Raw genomic sequence first — 19,445 nt, forward strand, 5'->3', positions numbered from 1 at the left:
TTTTGTTTTGTTTTTTTTTGTTTTTGTTTTTTTTGTTTTTTTTTTGTTTTTTGTTTTTTGTTTTTGTTTTTTGTTTTTGTTTTGTTTTTTTTTTGTTTTTGTTTTGTTTTGTTTTTTGTTTTTTGTTTTTTGTTTTTTTTTTTTTTGGATTGAAGTCTTTTGTTGTAGTAATACACAACTAAAAGGTCCAAAACACAGGATTTGGAATAAAAATTAAACACATCCCATAAAAAATTAAAATAAAACCCAAGTTTAAAAAATATATACAGTAAAAGTAAAACCAAAATGCCAACCCACAAGTCTTATTAATAGCAATGTCAACCACAATCCATATTTAAAATACTACATTAAAGAAAAAGCAATGAACCCAAAACACAAGAGTCAAGACTAGTGGTAGCAGAGAGAGTGTGTCAAAGAAAGAGATATCAAATCTTAGATCATAGAAGAGAGAGGAAAATAAACTCATATTAGAGAGAAGAAGACCATACCTTAGTCGATTCTACTAGTGTGTTAGTGTGAGAATAGATTAGATAGAGAAGAAGTGGAGGTGCGATACCAAGCCACCAAAGGAAGGGATTCAAATTAGATCAGTAGTGATTAATGGAGGGGAAGAATGCGTTTTTGCAAATGGCTAAGGCAGAGCTAAGAGAGCAAGACAGAGAGAGAAATGGTATGGGTAAAAAAATTTTGGGATTTGGGATTTTTGATTTGTAATTTGTTTTGTGTGTAATTTTTTTAGACATAGCTTATAGTTAATGTTGGTTTGTCTAGAGGTTAAATGACTTTATTTTTGGGATAACTGATTTTGTTTAGACTAGAGGATTTTCTTCTTGTTCTTGGCTCAAAAGGATGGAGCAGATTTTATTTACTTCATTTTTTTTTTTGAGATTCATTAGGGGTCAAAAATAATTTGTTGATATGTTGGGGCAAAGTTTAATTTTTTAGGCTATATATATGCTACCCATTTTTTTCCAAAATTTTGGGGCCTCCTTCCACTAGGGGGCCTTAGGCCATTGCCTAATTGGCCTAGTGGAAGGGCCAGCCTTGATCTGATGCAGCTACTTTTAGCCTATAATATCAAACACCCAAAAGCCACATAAATTTCTCTTGAACTGCCTAATTTGCTAGTCATGGTGTAGTGTACGTCCAATTCTTACCATTTTGCATGTGTATCAAATAGAGTCCAAAAAACTAAGAAACTGGATCCTTTCCAAATAAATCCCCCAATTCTCTCTTGTTTTTACCATGAAGAATAAATCCCCCAATTTTCTCTTATTTTTACCATGAAGTGCAATACGTGATACTTATTTGATTTTTAAATTTCACACATCTTACATCTAAATAAAAATTGGAGGGGACCTTCATTTTCACATACTATTCTGTTTTTATATTGTGATGACCCAATCAAGCACTATTTCAATTTTAAATACTAAGAGAGTAAGATATTAAAAATTTATGTATTTAATTTACATTTATTGATCCCACTATGATATGGGGTGAAAAGGCATTGGGGTCATTCAGTAAAATGAAATTTAATGGACCTAAAATTTTTTTAATTAAAAACTGCTAAAGTTACATAAATTTTACAAAATAACTGTAGGGACACGGTTCCTGCGCGGCCCAGTGACATCTTAGGGTTCACGCGGGAGAGATCCCTCACAATACGATTTGTAGAGAGTGGGCTTGAAAAGCTTGGGCTTGGTCACGGGGGGATGGTCCGGTCTGGATTTCAGAAAGATCCCTGTGGAAAATGGACTGGGTCTAAACGTTTAAAGCCCCGCCATACTGCCACCTCTGAGAATGGGATCCTCGGACTTGATCCGAGGGCCCTTGTGGTCCTTTCCGGCTGTCCAACGGAGGACTTTCTCTGTTCTGTGCATGGATCGTTCCGGCGATCTTCCTCATGAAGTCTCCCTTTTTGCCTCTCCCTGCTAGATTCACTTACTTCTCCTTTTATACCAGTGTGCGTTTGATGTCCTTCGTCCACGTGTAGGGTCAGTCTTTACAAATACTGACATTGGTCCCATCAGTCTAATCCCGGAATTGTTGGGGATGACTTGATAAAGCTGTAGAGTACGGTTCTGCCAGGCATTGGGCCTTATCCAGAAGGGTATTTAGGGTAATCGCCCCAAGGTATTTTGGATTTCCTTACGAATTTATCCCTTTATTCTGGGCGGATTATGGGCCTGCCGAGGACTAGACTGTCCTCGGCTGCCTCCCAAAAATTGGTCCGTACTCGGCGTCATGGAGCTGGGGCCACAGTTCTCCTCGGATTGGGCCCTCGGACTTTCTAAGGGCAAATGGGCCTGGTCCACGAATTGCTGGGCCCCACAATAGCCCCTCAAAACCCTTCTATCCGAATTCCGGATTGGAAAGGAGGGTTTTGGCAAACCCGGGCCCTTAATATGGCCCATTTAGCTTGATCCCGCATTTATGTGAGCGGTTTCTCAGGAAGTCAGGCGGTTTTTGAGGGATTCCTTTTAATCCGCTCGGGATCTGCTCCTTCCGCTTGGATGTCCCAGACGCGCCCTTAATGAATTCCCCTTAATGAGGCTCATTTATATCCAGCGGCTCATTTGATAAGGTGGAGAAGTGGAACGGACGCCTCTTTTTTCTTCAGATTCTTTGGGAAGGTTGAATGCATTTAATGCCATCCGTTCTGCTCTTCCTATAAGAAGGCAAGCAAGAGGCCATCACTTTCGTACTAACTCCCTTCTATTCTTCTGAGATCGCACCAAATGATGAAGAAATCATGCCCCTCTTCTAGACACCATATTCTGATAAAGCTTGAAATGGCTCGATCAGGGCAAGGGTGGCGCAGACTTAAGATCTGTCTCGCCTTTCTTTCAGCCAAAATCCGAAGCAGGGACTCGTCGTGTCGAACTCTCGGCGCGACTGAGTCGAGAACAACCAAGACCAGCACCACCCGGCTCCTCATGTGCATACCTAATATGGCACCAACGTGTTAGGAGTCAGGGCTGAGGCAGGGGCTAAGTGCTTCTGCTTCTCCCTCTTTTGCTCCTTGGTGCCCTCCTCCGCTTTCCTCTTATAGTCTTCCCAGCACCAGTTCCGTCCTGGTGCCTTCCCTTTTCCCTCTTTTGCTCCTTTTCTTTCTTTTCGTCCCTTCTCTCTTCTTCTCCTCCTTCTTTACTCATGTCCTCCATCTTCCTCCTTCATCTCCTCCATCTTCTTCATTGATTTCTTCCTTACTATTTCCTTCTCCTTCAATTCTTCTTCCTTCTCCTTCAATTCTTCTTCCTTGTCCTTCATCCTTTTCCGAAGAAGGTTCTTGTCATGATATGAGCAATGTTGAGGCAGAGACTGAAGAGACCTTGAAGATGAGTTTTAGAAGAAGCCTGACTATTTACTTCTCTGTACTGCGAGTGTTATCGTTGCTTCAGCAGTTCTCCTTTTGTATAGGCTTGTTTGAGCCCTTTTTCGTACATTGTAATAATCTCTTATATTAATAAAAGTGTTTATTATTTCATTTTGCATATTCCGTTTATGTTTTTGTATATTGGTAAATGCTGCTCGGCTCAATGAGAAAGTCTCTAAACCGATGACAACTAAGACCAAAATACTTGATAATAAAAAGATGTTGCCATAACTCTAATATAAGTGTTTGGCCCACTAAGGCCGACCAGTGAAAAGTAATGATTACCCATGCTGGCCGAGGAGAGAACTGGAGGCTTGATGCCGTGTTTGGGTCCGAGGACCATACAAGGCCTTGATTCTATACAAAACTCGTAATAATAATAATTTTTATACTTGGTTTCCCCATAGGCTTGAGTCCGAGGACCATGCAAGGCCTTGGTTCAGTCCATGACTTGTAATAATAATAATTTTTATACTTGGTTTCCCCATAGGCTTGAGTCCGAGGACCATGCAAGGCCTTGGTTCAGTCCATGACTTGTAATAATAATAATTTTTATACTTGGTTTCCCCATAGGCTTGAGTCCGAGGACCATGCAAGGCCTTGGTTCTGTTTTATTCCCTCTCCTCAGGTATCCCGTACGCGGCCGGGCAGGAGGTTGTCCTCGGCATTAGTTATTACCCGGCGGGGCCCGTAGTCCGTGGGCCATCATGTAGCAAGGGCATGGGCCGCAGATTTACTAGGCCCACGGGTCATGAGATATTTCCATAATCTTTGGCCACGCGGTACTTCTGGGTGTCCCGATGTTCGAGGTGCACCTCGACGAGGCTCCTTTAGTCTTGTCGTTGCAGAGGTTTGTTGGAAGTCGAGCTGGAGACGTTTTGTCTGTAGCGTTCCTCGGGAAGCTGCGCTAATTAAATGCTACCACCCTATCTCCTCAAATAAATAAGAGAGCAAGTTTCTTTGCCTAGGCACCAGCTCCTTAGTCTCCTCCTTCAGCTTCCTCCCGCAGCAAGTCATATTTGAGACAAGGGTCGGGGAAGAAAAACTCTCTCCGCCGCAAGGGCGCCACGTTCTCCTCAAGCTCAGAAGAGTGATATACGGGCAACGAAGGCATAGATTCAAAGAAATATTCCCTTATGACAGAGGGGAGAGGATGTTTCCCACGCTTTTAGTCAAAATCCGAAGCAGGTTCTGGTCATGCCAGATTTTTGGTATGTCCGAAGAAGGAATTTCCACCATCAGCACTGTCTACCTTGCAGCCGGCAAATTTCTGCGGGGGCTTCCCAACTTTCGGCTCCCTGCATCTTCTTTGTAGATGGTGTTAGCCTGAGGTCAGGTTCTTTTCCTGCCTGAGTTTCGGGCACGTGAAAGCGTTGAGGATGAAACGAGGTCTTGAGGCAGTAGCCAACCTCTCCTCTGTGCTACCTGCGTCCTCCCCACTGCGGCGTGAGGCTCAAGTTGGGCTCCTTTGCTGCCGGAGCTATGGGCATGCGAAAGCATGGGGGAAGGGACAAGGCCTCGAAGCAGTAGCCCACGTCTCGTCTGTGCTACCTCCTCGGCCTTCTCTTGCTTCCTTGTAACTTTCCTTTCTATCATGTAGCAAGTTTTATCACAAGTTGATTTCAGCTTTTTGTTGTATGCTGTACTGTTTCTTTGTTCTAATAAGAAAGGAAATTTTGCCTACTTATTTTGAATACTACTCTTTTTGCAACATTATTTTGTGGAAGGGTGTGCTCCCTGTGTCTGTTTCTTCAATGATACTTAGAGCAGGAAGTTTTGAAACATAATCCAATCAGTTCTAATGTACCAACACTACCAAACCTTACGGCGATAACTCATAGCAGGTTTAGCTCAGGAAACTAGCAAAAATAACAATTGAATATTCTGTGATAAGTATGAGAGTACCGTCCAAGGAGTTGACGGAGGGTAAAGAACTCAAATTGTTTCTCAGGTGACGTATTGCCCTACGTCGCATCGATTCCCCTGGTGCTGCAGATCTAAGAGCAGACTTGCGAATCCCCGAAGTTTGGGAACTGACCCAATGGCGAGTGGGGAGCTTTCCTCAGATGAATCCAAATTCTACGTAATGTAGTTTTTCCTTACGAGTAGTTGGTTTTATCATAGGTTTGAGTCCGAGGACCATACAAGACCTTGGTTCCGTCCGAAACTTGTGATGTTTATCTCTTGTACTTGGTTTCCCCATAGGTTTGAGTCCGAGGACCATGCAAGACCTTGGTTCTGTCCAAAACTTACGAGATTTATTATTTTTTTTGTGTTTGGTTTCCCCACAGGCTTGAGTCCGTGGACCATGCAAGGCTTTGGTTCTGTCCAAAACTTTTGATTTTCATCTCTTGTACTTGGTTTCCCCATAGGTTTGAGTCCGAGGACCATGCAAGACCTTGGTTCTGTCCAAAACTTTCGAGACTTATTTTTTTGTGTTTGGTTTCCCCACAGGCTTGAGTCCGTGGACCATGCAAGGCCTTGGTTCTGTCCAAAACTTTTGATTTTCATCTCTTGTACTTGGTTTCCCCATAGGTTTGAGTCCGAGGACCATGCAAGACCTTGGTTCTGTCCAAAACTTTCGAGACTTATTTTTTTGTGTTTGGTTTCCCCACAGGCTTGAGTCCGTGGACCATGCAAGGCCTTGGTTCTGTCCAAAACTTTTGATTTTCATCTCTTGTACTTGGTTTCCCCATAGGTTTTGGTTCTGTCCAAAACTTACGAGATTTATTATTATTATTTTTTTTTTGTGTTTGGTTTCCCCACAGGCTTGAGTCCGTGGACCATGCAAGGCCTTGGTTCTGTCCAAAACTTTTGATTTTCATCTCTTGTACTTGGTTTCCCCATAGGTTTGAGTCCGAGGACCATGCAAGACCTTGGTTCTGTCCAAAACTTTCGAGACTTATTTTTTTGTGTTTGGTTTCCCCACAGGCTTGAGTCCGTGGACCATGCAAGGCCTTGGTTCTGTACAAAACTTTTGATTTTCATCTCTTGTACTTGGTTTCCCCATAGGTTTGAGTCCGAGGACCATGCAAGACCTTGGTTCTGTCCAAAACTTTCGAGACTTATTTTTTTGTGTTTGGTTTCCCCACAGGCTTGAGTCCGTGGACCATGCAAGGCCTTGGTTCTGTCCAAAACTTTTGATTTTCATCTCTTGTACTTGGTTTCCCCATAGGTTTGAGTCCGAGGACCATGCAAGACCTTGGTTCTGTCCAAAACTTTCGAGACTTATTTTTTTTGTGTTTGTTTTCCCCACAGGCTTGAGTCCGTGACCATGCAAGGCCTTCCGAAACTTGTGATGTTTATCTCTTGTACTTGGTTTCCCCATAGGTTTGAGTCCGAGGACCATGCAAGACCTTGGTTCTGTCCAAAACTTACGAGATTTATTTTTGTGTTTGGTTTCCCCACAGGCTTGAGTCCGTGGACCATGCAAGGCCTTGGTTCTGTCCAAAACTTTTGATTTTCATCTCTTGTACTTGGTTTCCCCATAGGTTTGAGTCCGAGGACCATGCAAGACCTTGGTTCTGTCCAAAACTTACGACGAGATTTATTTTTTTTGTGTTTGGTTTCCCCACAGGCTTGAGTCCGTGGACCATGCAAGGCCTTGGTTCTGTCCAAAACTTTTGGTTTGTTTTTCGGATGTAAGCCCCTAGATCAGGGCGGGGAGAGCCGGCTTGAGGCCAAGAGCCCCTAGGGCTGCCCACGCCATGGGCGCTGCAAGGAGTAGCCCCTAGCAGAAGTTTATGTCGGAACAACAGCTGCACGTCAAAGGAGACGGAGGAAGCTCCGTGGATTTTTGCTTAGTAGAGAGTTGACTCCACCGCCACCTGCGCCAAGCGCGCATGCTCCCCACAGACGGCGCCAATTGTAGGGACACGGTTCCTGCGCGGCCCAGTGACATCTTAGGGTTCACGCGGGAGAGATCCCTCACAATACGATTTGTAGAGAGTGGGCTTGAAAAGCTTGGGCTTGGTCACGGGGGGATGGTCCGGTCTGGATTTCAGAAAGATCCCTGTGGAAAATGGACTGGGCCTAAACGTTTAAAGCCCCGCCATACTGCCACCTCTGAGAATGGGATCCTCGGACTTGATCCGAGGGCCCTTGTGGTCCTTTCCGGCTGTCCAACGGAGGACTTTCTCTGTTCTGTGCATGGATCGTTCCGGCGATCTTCCTCATGAAGTCTCCCTTTTTGCCTCTCCCTGCTAGATTCACTTACTTCTCCTTTTATACCAGTGTGCGTTTGATGTCCTTCGTCCACGTGTAGGGTCAGTCTTTACAAATACTGACATTGGTCCCATCAGTCTAATCCCGGAATTGTTGGGGATGACTTGATAAAGCTGTAGAGTACGGTTCTGCCAGGCATTGGGCCTTATCCAGAAGGGTATTTAGGGTAATCGCCCCAAGGTATTTTGGATTTCCTTACGAATTTATCCCTTTATTCTGGGCGGATTATGGGCCTGCCGAGGACTAGACTGTCCTCGGCTGCCTCCCAAAAATTGGTCCGTACTCGGCGTCATGGAGCTTGGGCCACAGTTCTCCTCGGATTGGGCCCTCGGACTTTCTAAGGGCAAATGGGCCTGGTCCACGAATTGCTGGGCCCCACAATAACATTTATACGTTTATGTGGCAATGATTTTTTTTTTTGGAGGAAAATGTGGCAATGAATTTGATTAATGAGTTTCAACCACCTAATAAATAAAAATTTGGATTGTTTTTTTTATGATTGGTAACACATCAATGAAGTAGTTCTATGTTGTAATTGGTATTGTCCCTAACATCATTCTTAATTTAGGTGGAGCCATCCAACCATTGTCATTTATTTGTGGCAAATGATCCTCTTTTTCAACATTCACTCCCAATGCTCTTTCCTATCAATAGCTTCACCATTGCTGTTCAAGCACCTTACTCCTCACATGCCACCAGAAGAATCTACCTATGTCACACATTCAGGTAGTTCTTAATGGGGATAATTACACTATTTTTGGCAAAATCTAGGAAAAATTTCCTCAATGTATGTCATATGCTGCCCATGAGAATTGTGTGATGAGAAGAAGCAAGAGAAAAGAGAGGGAGAGTTGAATGCAAGTTGATACCATTGTAACAATGTTTGAAAATTTGAGGGTCTGCAATTGCAGTAGATTTATAGTGTTTGATATGAACAAACTTGGCTTATAATGCTAAAAGAAAGGGGGAGTGGAAAATGTCTAAAGCTAAGAGACTGAGAGATGATAGTCCATGATTGATTGCAATTTGCAATGACAAATATGAAACAATTATTTATTACAATGAATATATCGTTGCAATAAATTGTTTATTGCAACAACATATATATCATTGCATCAACATTGTTATTAAAATATCTAGTGATTATTGCAATGAATTTTTTTGTTGCACAAACTTATTACCTCAAAACTTATCGCAGCAACTCACGTCAACTATTGCAATAACTTTGATGTTATAGCAATAATTTTTTGTTGTTGTAATAAACATTTTTTCTTGTAGTGTAAGTACCAATAGTAAATTTGGCTTTATCAATTTCTAATGGGTCTCTATGATGACTTTGAGTCTGTTCATAGCTCATTATTTTGGCACTTCTCCCCTGCTCACATTTGATCAAGCTCTTAACGAGCTTATTTGAGAGGAGACTCACTTTTAGTTATAGACCCGTTATATCTCAATGCTTGACTGCTCATTTGGGCCTCCTAAAAAAATTGGATATTCCAATTGATCCAAGCCTAAGCTCCAAAGTGTGATAATAGGAGTGCAATCTAGATTGTGCACAACGGCATCTTCAATGAACAAGCCAAGCACATTATTTATTCCATTTTTAAAAAAAATTTCTTTTTGCCTTTTGCCTTTTGTCTCTTTTTTGTTTTTCAAATAATCTAACTTAATTTGTAGTAATATGGAAAACTAAAGGTCCGTTTGGATAGAACTTATTTTGTTAAAATTGAAAACTAAAAACACTGTAGCAAAATAATTTATAAATGTGTGAATAGTGCCGTGAGACCAATTTTTAATGAAAAAGTGACTGAAAAGTGAAGTTTGTGGGACTCATGAACAGTACACGGATGCACTGTTCACTGTTGACTTGGTCAACAACTGCAGCTGAAGAAAAAAAAAAAAAAAAAAAAAAAAAAAAAAAAAAACAACAACAACGTAGACTTAAAACGTAGACTTGGATCCAAACCCACACTAACTTTTAACTTTTTTTTTTTGTCACACATTTCATATAAAAGTTACCAAAAATTATATACTTTAATAAACACAACCTAAATAAGATATCCGAAATAAGCAAAATCCAAACCAACTTTGAATATTGCAATAGCCTCATCTTGATGTTTTTAGACTAACACTACTTTTTATAAAATTAGATTATCATAAACCATTGATAATCTCTCATCTTAGTCTTCACGTTATAGGGTTAGATTCATGAACCATTGATAACCTCTCATCTTAATCTACACGTTACAGTGAGCAAATCTATGCTTACTAAAAAATAAAAAAAATACTGATTTTATAACTTACCTGCTAATCTAGATTTAGAAAATAAAATTAAAGAAAAGCATCACCTTCACCCAATAATTCTTTTGTGGTATATTTGCTATACTGGGTGGTAAAGTAGGTTTCATAGTTATCACTTGGGAAGTTGGAAGATCATGAATGTTCGTCTGTCAATTCTCCTTCGGACCTTGAGTGAGAGCAATGTCTTCAAACTATAGTCCAATTTGGGTCCATGAAACTTTCTTTCTTGTCCACAAAAGTTGTATGTTTTCTTTTTAAGACACTGATGACTTACACGCAAAGACTATTGCCTCTATCCCTTGGTTTGTTTTACTATACTCGAGTGCTCCAACCTGGCCTTCACTCTCTTTATACGCGTTTTCATAATTGTGAACCTTTTAATTCGCGCTGATTGCTTGCACAGTAAAACAATGTTTCTAATTTTATTTTTCTCCTTGGGAGGGAGGAAGATTTGGATCTATATTAAAAAAAGAGACTTAGGGTCCGTTTGGATTGAACTTATTGTTGTTGAAACTGAAAACGAAAACACTGTAGCAAAATAATTTTTAAATGTGTAAATAGTGCCGTGGGACCTATTTTTAATATTTTTTAATGTATGAACAGTACTGCTACAGTGATGAACAGTATGTGAATAGTGACATAACAGTGCGTGAACAGTAAAATTTTTCTATGAACAGTAAAGTGAAAGCAAAAAAAAAAAGAAAAAAAGAAAAAAGAAAAGGAAAACGTGAGACACGGGATTCAGCGGAAACGCTGAATCCAAATGCTCACTTAGGTATAATACAGTACTTAGGTCCTTAGGTTTCTCTTTTAAGATTCTATTATGTGGATTTTTTCTCATGGGATGAAAGTGTATTTTTTAGTTAAGTAGCCACATAACTGAATTTTAAGAGGAGAATTTAAGGAATAGCACCTAAGGTACTGTATCTAAGTTTTGTCCTAAAAAAAATAAAAAGGTACTCATAAAATAATATGATTTTTATAAACATATGGAGCAATCTTAAGGTTCTTAACCAACCTTAGAAGGCAAAATTGTTGTCCATTGTTTGATTAAAACAGTGGTACAAGGATGGGCTATTTGTCTCTCTTAACAATCTAATAACTTCTTATACTCCATTAACACATTTTGGACATGAGAGTTTGAAGTGTATACGACTATTTGTCTCTCTTAACAATCTAATAACTTCTTATACTCCATTAACACATTTTGGACATGAGAGTTTGAAGTGTATACGATATGCATATCCTCTATTAATTTGGATTCTGACTTTGCTATGAGATTGAAAACAACAATGCCATCCTCTGTTAATTAGAATCTAAATTCTAGTAGAAGGAACTAATCCAATGCGTTTGGATTAGTTTTTTTTGTTTGTTAACTTATTTACTTAGGTACAATATTTTAAAGCATGGCTTTATCCAAAAATAACAATACTTTTATTAACTTAATACAAATTAGCAAATAAAGTTTTTAACAAAAAGCTATATAAAAACAAAAGAGAGCATGCAAGTCCATAACTTTATCGCCCTAAATTCTAACAGAAAAGACAATCTTTCATTGTTATACAGCTTATTTATTAGAACTAGACAACAAAACTAAAGATTAAAAAAAAAAAAAAAAAACAGAGGAAAAGAAAAGGGGGAGAAATAACTTCTTCTTTTTAAATGGAGATGGAGAAGTAACATGGGATTGACTTACCTTTCAGAAGAGGTGATTGAAGATTTATCAGAAGAGAAAATTTGAATAAGAAAACAATAAACTATTGACCGTTATCTCTCTCTCTCTCTCAGCTTTAGACATTTCCCACTCCACCTTTCTTTTAGCCTTATAAGCCAAGTTTGTTCATATCAAACACTATAAATCTACAGCAATTGCAGACCCTCAACCTTTCATACATTGTTACAATGGCATCAACTTGCATTCAACTCTCCCTCTCTTTTCTCTTGCTTCTTCTCATCTCACAATTCTCATGGGCAACATATGCAGACAACCACCTTCACTTATCTTCAGCTGCTTACTTCCCAAAGCAGCAAGCAGAAAAGCTCATAAAAAGCCTCAACTTGTTCCCTAAAGACTCCATGAACATTGCCCCCAATGACCCTTCATTTGCAGCCCCCACGATTGTAGAGAAATCGTTTAGTTTCCCTTCTCTGGGTTACTCTGGCCCTTCAGTCGCAGATCTTGGTCACCATGCTGGTTACTATAGTCTTCCACATTCCAAAGCAGCAAGGTAGGCCTTAAAATGTTGACCGTATAACAAACTAAATTAGTTTCTTGGCTTTTAATTGGTTTGGTTGTGATTATACTGGGAATATATACAGCTCTAATACTTCTCTTTTTCAATGATTTCGTGGGGTTGTTTATTATTTGCAGGATGTTTTATTTGTTCTTCGAATCAAGAAACAACAAGAACGACCCTATTGTCATATGGTTGACTGGAGGGCCAGGGTGTAGCAGTGAACTGGCATTGTTCTATGAAAATGGTCCTTTCCACATTGCAAACAACTTGTCTCTAGTGTGGAATGACCATGGCTGGGACAAGGTATTGAAAATATAGTTCATTAATAAAGCTAGAAAGTAGAAACTAGAGAATGAGCTGGTATATTCCATTGCAGCGTAAATAGAATATACAATTACAGTCTCCTTACAAGTAACAAGAATCTCATAGCATGAAATGTTTCGTTGATAAATTTCTTGAAGTAAGAACTACATAAGAAATATATATATATATATATATATATATTTATATATTTATATAAACACACACATACACGCTCATTTTGCTAGGTAAAAGGGTTGGGAAATTTGACCCTAAACATTCCTCATAAAAGGGAAAGAGGATGGGCCAATAGGCATAGGGGTAGGGCTATAAATAAGTCAAATCAAGTATCAAAAGTTCAAAATTGTTGATTAATTTTCTTTCAAATACAAGCTGAGCTAGAGCTCATCATCCAACTAAAATATATATTCAAGCTTGATTACTTTTCTTGTAAAACAAGCTTGAGCTTGTTTACGAATTACGATTGCTTGATTAACTTGTTCTTTTTCCATATATAATAAACACTATGACAAAAATATTTTACCCCTTCATATATCTATACTAATAATAGAGTATCTTTAAAATAATTTTGAGTTAATAAGATAAAATAATTTTTGATGGTGAACTTATAAAAATTAGAGTCACCAACATTACATTATTAAAGACTGTATAATTTTTACTACAAAATGAACTATTTATTAATTTATATAACCAATCAATTACAAATAATAAAAACATATTTATAAACTTGGATAATCCAATATCAAGTCTATATAAGTATATTTTTATATATATCTACATATAAATGTATAGTATTATGTTTATTTCAATTGAGCCTCATGTTCATGACATAATATTATTGTTGAGATCAACATATTTAATAATCAAGCCTACAAGCCTAGACTTAGACTTAAGTTTTGGCTCACTTGCGAAATAAACGAATATCAACAAACTTTTCTCAAATTGAACCTAAGCTATTTATAAACAATTTGATAGTTGATAGGCTTAAGTGTTGGCTCATTTGTTAAATAAATTAGCATAAACATGATTTTTCTCAAGTTGAGTCCAAGCTATTCATAAAAAAAACTTGATTTATTTACTGCCCTGCCTAAAGGCCGTTGGCAATTGCTACTATATGTTGATAACAAAGCTTTCATCAGAATCATGAATATGCTGCAAATGTTCAGTCCCATTTTTCAACAGAGTTGATTGACAAACTTCTTTACGATCTTTTATGTGGGCTGACAAGAACAACATCAATTGCTTCTTAAAGTATTAAAACTGTAAATTGATGTCAGTATAGTATATATACGGTCAGCTTTGTACATAGTAAGCTCAATTTTGTGTTAAAATCCTTTCCTGATGTACATATTTGTCAAACTACTCGATTTCTTTTTTCCACCTACTAATCATACAGTTTCTATTGTCTTTCGGCAGGCATCAAACCTTCTGTTTGTGGACCAGCCTGTTGGAACCGGTTTCAGTTACTCTGCCGATGAGCATGACATTCGCCATGATGAAGGTGGCGTTAGCGATGACTTGTATGACTTTTTGCAGGTTTGTTTGTTTCCCATGTGTGTTGTGTGTGTGCTTTTCAATGAAAAAAGAAACAAGAATCATGGATTCATGCTTGGTTACATGTGATTAAAATTTGTCAGGATATGATTCTGTGATTCACCAACTTTTCTACATTGTCTCAGGCATTTTTCAAGGAGCATCCTCAATTTGCTAAAAATGACTTCTACATAACTGGAGAATCATATGCTGGGCACTACATTCCAGCATTTGCTGCTCGGGTTCACCAAGGAAACAAAGCAAAAGAAGGAATTAATATAAACCTGAAGGTAGCTCTCAAATTTACCACTGGTTGCCTAGTCTCACTTCATCAGATATTTAACTCTAAATGCTTTAACAGGGATTTGCTATTGGTAATGGGTTAACCAATCCTGAAATCCAGTACAAAGCATACCCTGATTATGCACTGGATATGGGGTTAATTAAAAGTTCTGATTACAATAGTATTAACAAGATGCTTCCAGCATGTGAACAGGCAGCAAAAAACTGTGGTAATTCTCATTCTTATTTTCAAATTCCTTCTCATTCTTATTTCCTTGTACATACAACATAAACTCTCAAAGATTTTTAATAGGGAAGATATATATATATATATATATATCTTATTCAAGAAGGAACTGATTTCTCTAACGTTTATGACCTATAAGCAGTTTTAATTAGTTTGCAATTACTCTATCCTTGATCAATCATATGGGGCTCCATTGCCAGGCACTGATGGTGGAGATGATTGTGTAAATTCATATGTGGTTTGCAATGACATATTCAATCAGATCATGAACATTGCTGGTGGTATAAATGTAAGATGGCATATAATAACTACGATTTTGTAATTGTTGTGAAAGCGTTCAGATGTGAAGAAACAAAATTGCATGTTCAACTTTGATGAGAAACTTGTTTTATCTTTGATCTGCAGTACTATGACGTTAGAAAGAAATGTGAGGGGGACCTGTGTTATGATTTCTCGAGCATGGAGACATTCCTGAACCAGATGTCAGTTAGGAACGCTCTAGGGGTTGGGGATAGAGAATTTGTTTCATGCAGTAGTGATGTATATGATGCCATGCTGACCGATTGGATGAGGAATCTTGAAGTAGGTATTCCTGCTCTTCTAGAGGATGGAATCAAGGTGCTTGTGTATGCTGGGGAGTATGATCTCATATGCAACTGGCTGGGTAAGCCTCCATGGCTCAAAAGAAGGATGAACTTGAAATAAACATCTCGAAGAATATACTCGTCTTTCATAGTCTATCCTATTAATTTCTTTTTTCTTTGGGCAGGGAATTCAAGGTGGGTTCATGCCATGGAATGGTCAGGACAAAAACAGTTTGGGGCATCCCCAACTGTTCCATTTGTAGTTGATGGTGCAGAAGCAGGATTGCTAAAGAGCCATGGGCCTCTCACTTTCCTCAAGGTTTCTCTCTCTCTCTCTCTCTCTCTCTCTCTCAGAGTGTGTGTGTCACTTTGTATTCTGATTTAACCAAATTGGTTCCATGTCACAACACATAGGTCCATGATGCTGGTCATATGGTTCCAATGGATCAGCCTAAAGCTTCACTACAGATGCTGATGAGCTGGATGCAAGGGAAACTAACCATGACTGAGACAGAAGATAGGGTTGCTCCCAAGTGATGGCCTCAACAAACCCAGCATCCTCTTTCTAGCATGTACCTACATTAATGGATTTCAGGAATGGTATCCGGGTAGGACTGATTGTGATATATTTGTCCACCAGTGATCTCAAGGTCTTGTTTTCAACAACTCCTTAAAATTTTTATTGCTAGAATGGAGTTTTCTGAGGAACAGTTCATAAAGATTATTTTGGACATATGAATGTTCAGTGAATACACGTTTACCATCATATATGCCATACATTAATTTGGCCTATAGATACTGTCATATATTATTATTATGTTATGACATATGCACAGTTGGCACAAAAGTGATCATGATTCTTTGATTTGTGAGATCATTGACTGGTTATTAACTAAGAGCTTGGAAATTCTGGCATCATGGGAAGACGCACAGAATCTGTAAAATCAACTTATAGCAGGACCTATTATAGAAACAACCTATAGCAGATGTTCAGCTCCAATTTATCTAAATTATAAGAAAAATAATATATGATCCCAAGAGAAAGACATTGATTGAAAGGCACCATTATAAATTTGTATGATTTAGAAATATTCAAGTTCCCAACTTCCTCGAATCAGGAAGAGGGGCTGTGGTTATTGTCATTGATTCACTCTGGCATGCATATACGATAACTAAAACTCAGTTATATATGAAATATGGTTTGTGATTGTTATTAAATGATTGCAAGTTGTACAAAGACTGTACTTCTTCAGAGGGGCTAAAACTGAAGCTTCTCATATATGTTTGTATCTCATCATAATTTACATCCCAAAGAAGAATTCTCATACATTAGAAACAGAATTGGAACTCACAAAACTCATCAACAATCTCAGTCTCGATACCTGTGAAAAAAATCTGCTGAGCAAAGCTTGCTTTTCTTTTTCTTAAATCCCTCTAACACTGACACAAGGCAATCAAAACCAGACCTCCCAACTATAAGAAGAAATGACAGAAGCCATCTATCTTAGATTAGTACATAGAAGTCCAAGTGATAGCACAATATGTGAAAACAGTTAACAACCAACTCGTTTATCATATAATTCTCTTAATGACTCAATTGTTGGCTGAAAACCTGTTCTCAAAGCAACAACGGTAACGACTCGCAGATGTTGTGCATTACCATTCTTTGGTCTGGACAGTGTCATTTTAAACATCTCTCCCTCAAGAATTCTACTAGCAGATACAGCTGCATAAAACATTAAAAAAAAATCAGGACATTGGTCATGTTTGGTGTCCCAACTACCAAAAAGTTCTTCCAAGATGGGCAGGCATATGAGAAAGAGGTTAAATCTCATGGAGGCTTTCATGAAGACTAAAGTTCTAAAGTGCACAATGCATTCCAGGTGATGATCACAGATCAATTTGCTTGAATACAACAGCAGTGCCTTAGTCCCTAATTTTTGGGGATGACTATTGATCCTCAATAGACTAATTGGGGTCGAACACATGTATTATTCTTTGCCACTCTACCCTATCTATAGTCAAAACTCTTTATCAACAATTTACTTAAGTATGACAATTAAATATGATCCATGAGAAAACTAAAAACCAGTTGTCCAATACACATTCAATGTTGAGATTTTCAAAATATGAATTCTACAATATTGCTTAGAGTTATATCAAATGTAATGTTACACTTGAAGTAACTCTAAGTAATTTTACACCACTCAATAACTTGTTATAAAATTCATATTTTGAAAATCTCAATGTTGAATTATATGTTTTACATGTTCTTAACATATATTTTGAAAATCTCAACGTTGGATTACATGTTCTTAATATTTATGCCAATTTTCATGTTAATTGGATGTTATTTACCATTCAATTCATAAACTCATCTTTTATGCATTATTTTAAACTACAAAAACTTGAATTTAAACAATATATGAATATAATGTAATCCAGCGGTGGATTTGTCGAAATTTGCATCTAATTAAAAAATATTGAACGATGTAACATTGCTTAAAGTTATGCCTGTGTAACTTTAAGCAATGTTATACCGTTAAATATTTTTTTAATTAGATGTGAATTTTGATAAATCCACTAGGTGTAACTTGAATATATATATATATATATATATATATATAAATGAGTTGAGTTTAAGTTACATGCACTTAGTGTAACTTTAAGGTAAGTGAGTTGGAAAGTAATAAATAGTCAACTATGTTTTTTTTAACCATTAAATCTCTTAGAGATCTATGGTGTAAAAATGCTATAACTTCTATAGAGTTACACCACCAAATATTTTTTAATTCAATGTGAATTTTGATAAATCCACTGCTGGATTACATTATCTTTGTATATTATCTATGCTTACAAAATTTAAAGATGATCAAAGATCAATAGTCATGTTATCAATCAATTGTTTAAATTCAAGTTTTTATAGTTTAAAATAATGCATAAAAGATGAGTTTGAGAATTGAATGGTAAATTACATCTGATTGACATGCATGTTAAGAACATATAGAACATGGAATTCAATGGTTGGATCTTCAAAATATGAATTCAATAGCAAGTTATATAGGTTGGGTTCAAGTTACACCTAATATAACTTTAAACAATGTTGCACAATGCTTACAAAATTTAAAGATGATCAAAGATCAATAGCCATGTCATTAATCAGTTCTTTAAATTCAAGTTTTTATAGTTTAAAATAATGCATAAAAGATGAGAATATGGATCGAATGGTAAATTACATTTGATTGACATTAAGCTTGGCATGCATATTAAGAATATATAAAACATGAAATTCAACGGTTTGATTTTCAAAATATGAATTCAATAACAAGTTATTAAGTGGTGCAACATTTCTTAATTAATTAGATATGAATTTTAATAAATCCACAAAGTGTAAATTGAACTCAACCCATATATATATAAATATGGGTTGGGTTCAAGTTAATCCCCAGCCATTGCAGACTAAACTTCCTATACATTACAAATTACAATGGCATCAACTTTCATTCAACTCTCTCTCTCTCTTCTCTTGCTTCTTTTCACGTCACCATTCTCATGAGCAATACATGCAGACCACCCTCTTCACAAGATTTACTTCTCCCAAAAACAGCAAGCAGAAGCTCGTAAGAAGCCTCAACTTGTTCCCTAAAGACTCCATTAACATTGCAACCCATGACCCTTCATTTGTTGCCCCAAAGATGGTAGAGAAATCGTTTAGAATTCCTTCTCTGAATTATTCTGGCCATTCAGTTGAAGATCTTGGTCACCATTTATTTAGACTTAAGCATTCTCTTTGAAGGAGATATATATATATATATATATATATATATTTTTTTTTTCTTTTTGGTAAACAAAAAAGCATAAGAGGGAAGGGTGTCTCTAAGCGTCCAAGACAACGCAGAGACATGTGCACCAATGCATCATTAGTGGGGATCAAGGGACTTTAACCCAAAAATAAAGTCTTGTTGGCCTAATGCCTGGCGACTAAATCCCCTGCTGTGTTCGTATATACTCTGAATTTCCTGGTTAGCTAAATGCTTTAACAGAAAATTAAGCTCAGACCACTGCTTCTGATTCCCCTAAGAGGCCTACAAGCAATAATCTCACATGGTGTTGGAGAGCCAGTTTTGTTAGCAAGAAAGTGTGCACTTTTTAACAAAATTGATTGAAATTGGTAATTTTTTGAATATGTGAGGACAATACATGGATACAATCCAAGTTTTCTCCAACATAGTAATCTGTTGTGGCCTATAGCTGGACTTAGTTAATGAAATTTTTTATACAGAGTAATGTGTAGTGGCCTGGACAATGAAATTTTCTAGTTGGTGCTCTGTTTTGTACAC

At 37.6% G+C, this 19,445-nt stretch overlaps 1 protein-coding gene across 1 annotated transcript; it reads left to right on the top strand.

Annotated features, from left to right (window-relative positions):
• Positions 1-11,408: 11,408 nt before the first annotated feature.
• Positions 11,409-16,163, top strand: LOC115980686 (serine carboxypeptidase-like). The gene is made up of 9 exons (XM_031102916.1): positions 11,409-12,129; positions 12,273-12,441; positions 13,876-13,995; positions 14,139-14,282; positions 14,354-14,504; positions 14,722-14,810; positions 14,927-15,185; positions 15,291-15,424; positions 15,520-16,163. Exons 1-9 carry the CDS (start codon positions 11,804-11,806, stop codon positions 15,640-15,642), a joined length of 1,515 nt encoding a protein of 504 aa, XP_030958776.1. The 5' UTR covers positions 11,409-11,803; the 3' UTR covers positions 15,643-16,163.
• Positions 16,164-19,445: the final 3,282 nt, after the last annotated feature.

The sequence above is a fragment of the Quercus lobata genome, chromosome 1, assembly GCF_001633185.2.
Source record: "Quercus lobata isolate SW786 chromosome 1, ValleyOak3.0 Primary Assembly, whole genome shotgun sequence".
In the NCBI taxonomy this organism is placed as follows: Eukaryota; Viridiplantae; Streptophyta; class Magnoliopsida; order Fagales; family Fagaceae; genus Quercus; species Quercus lobata.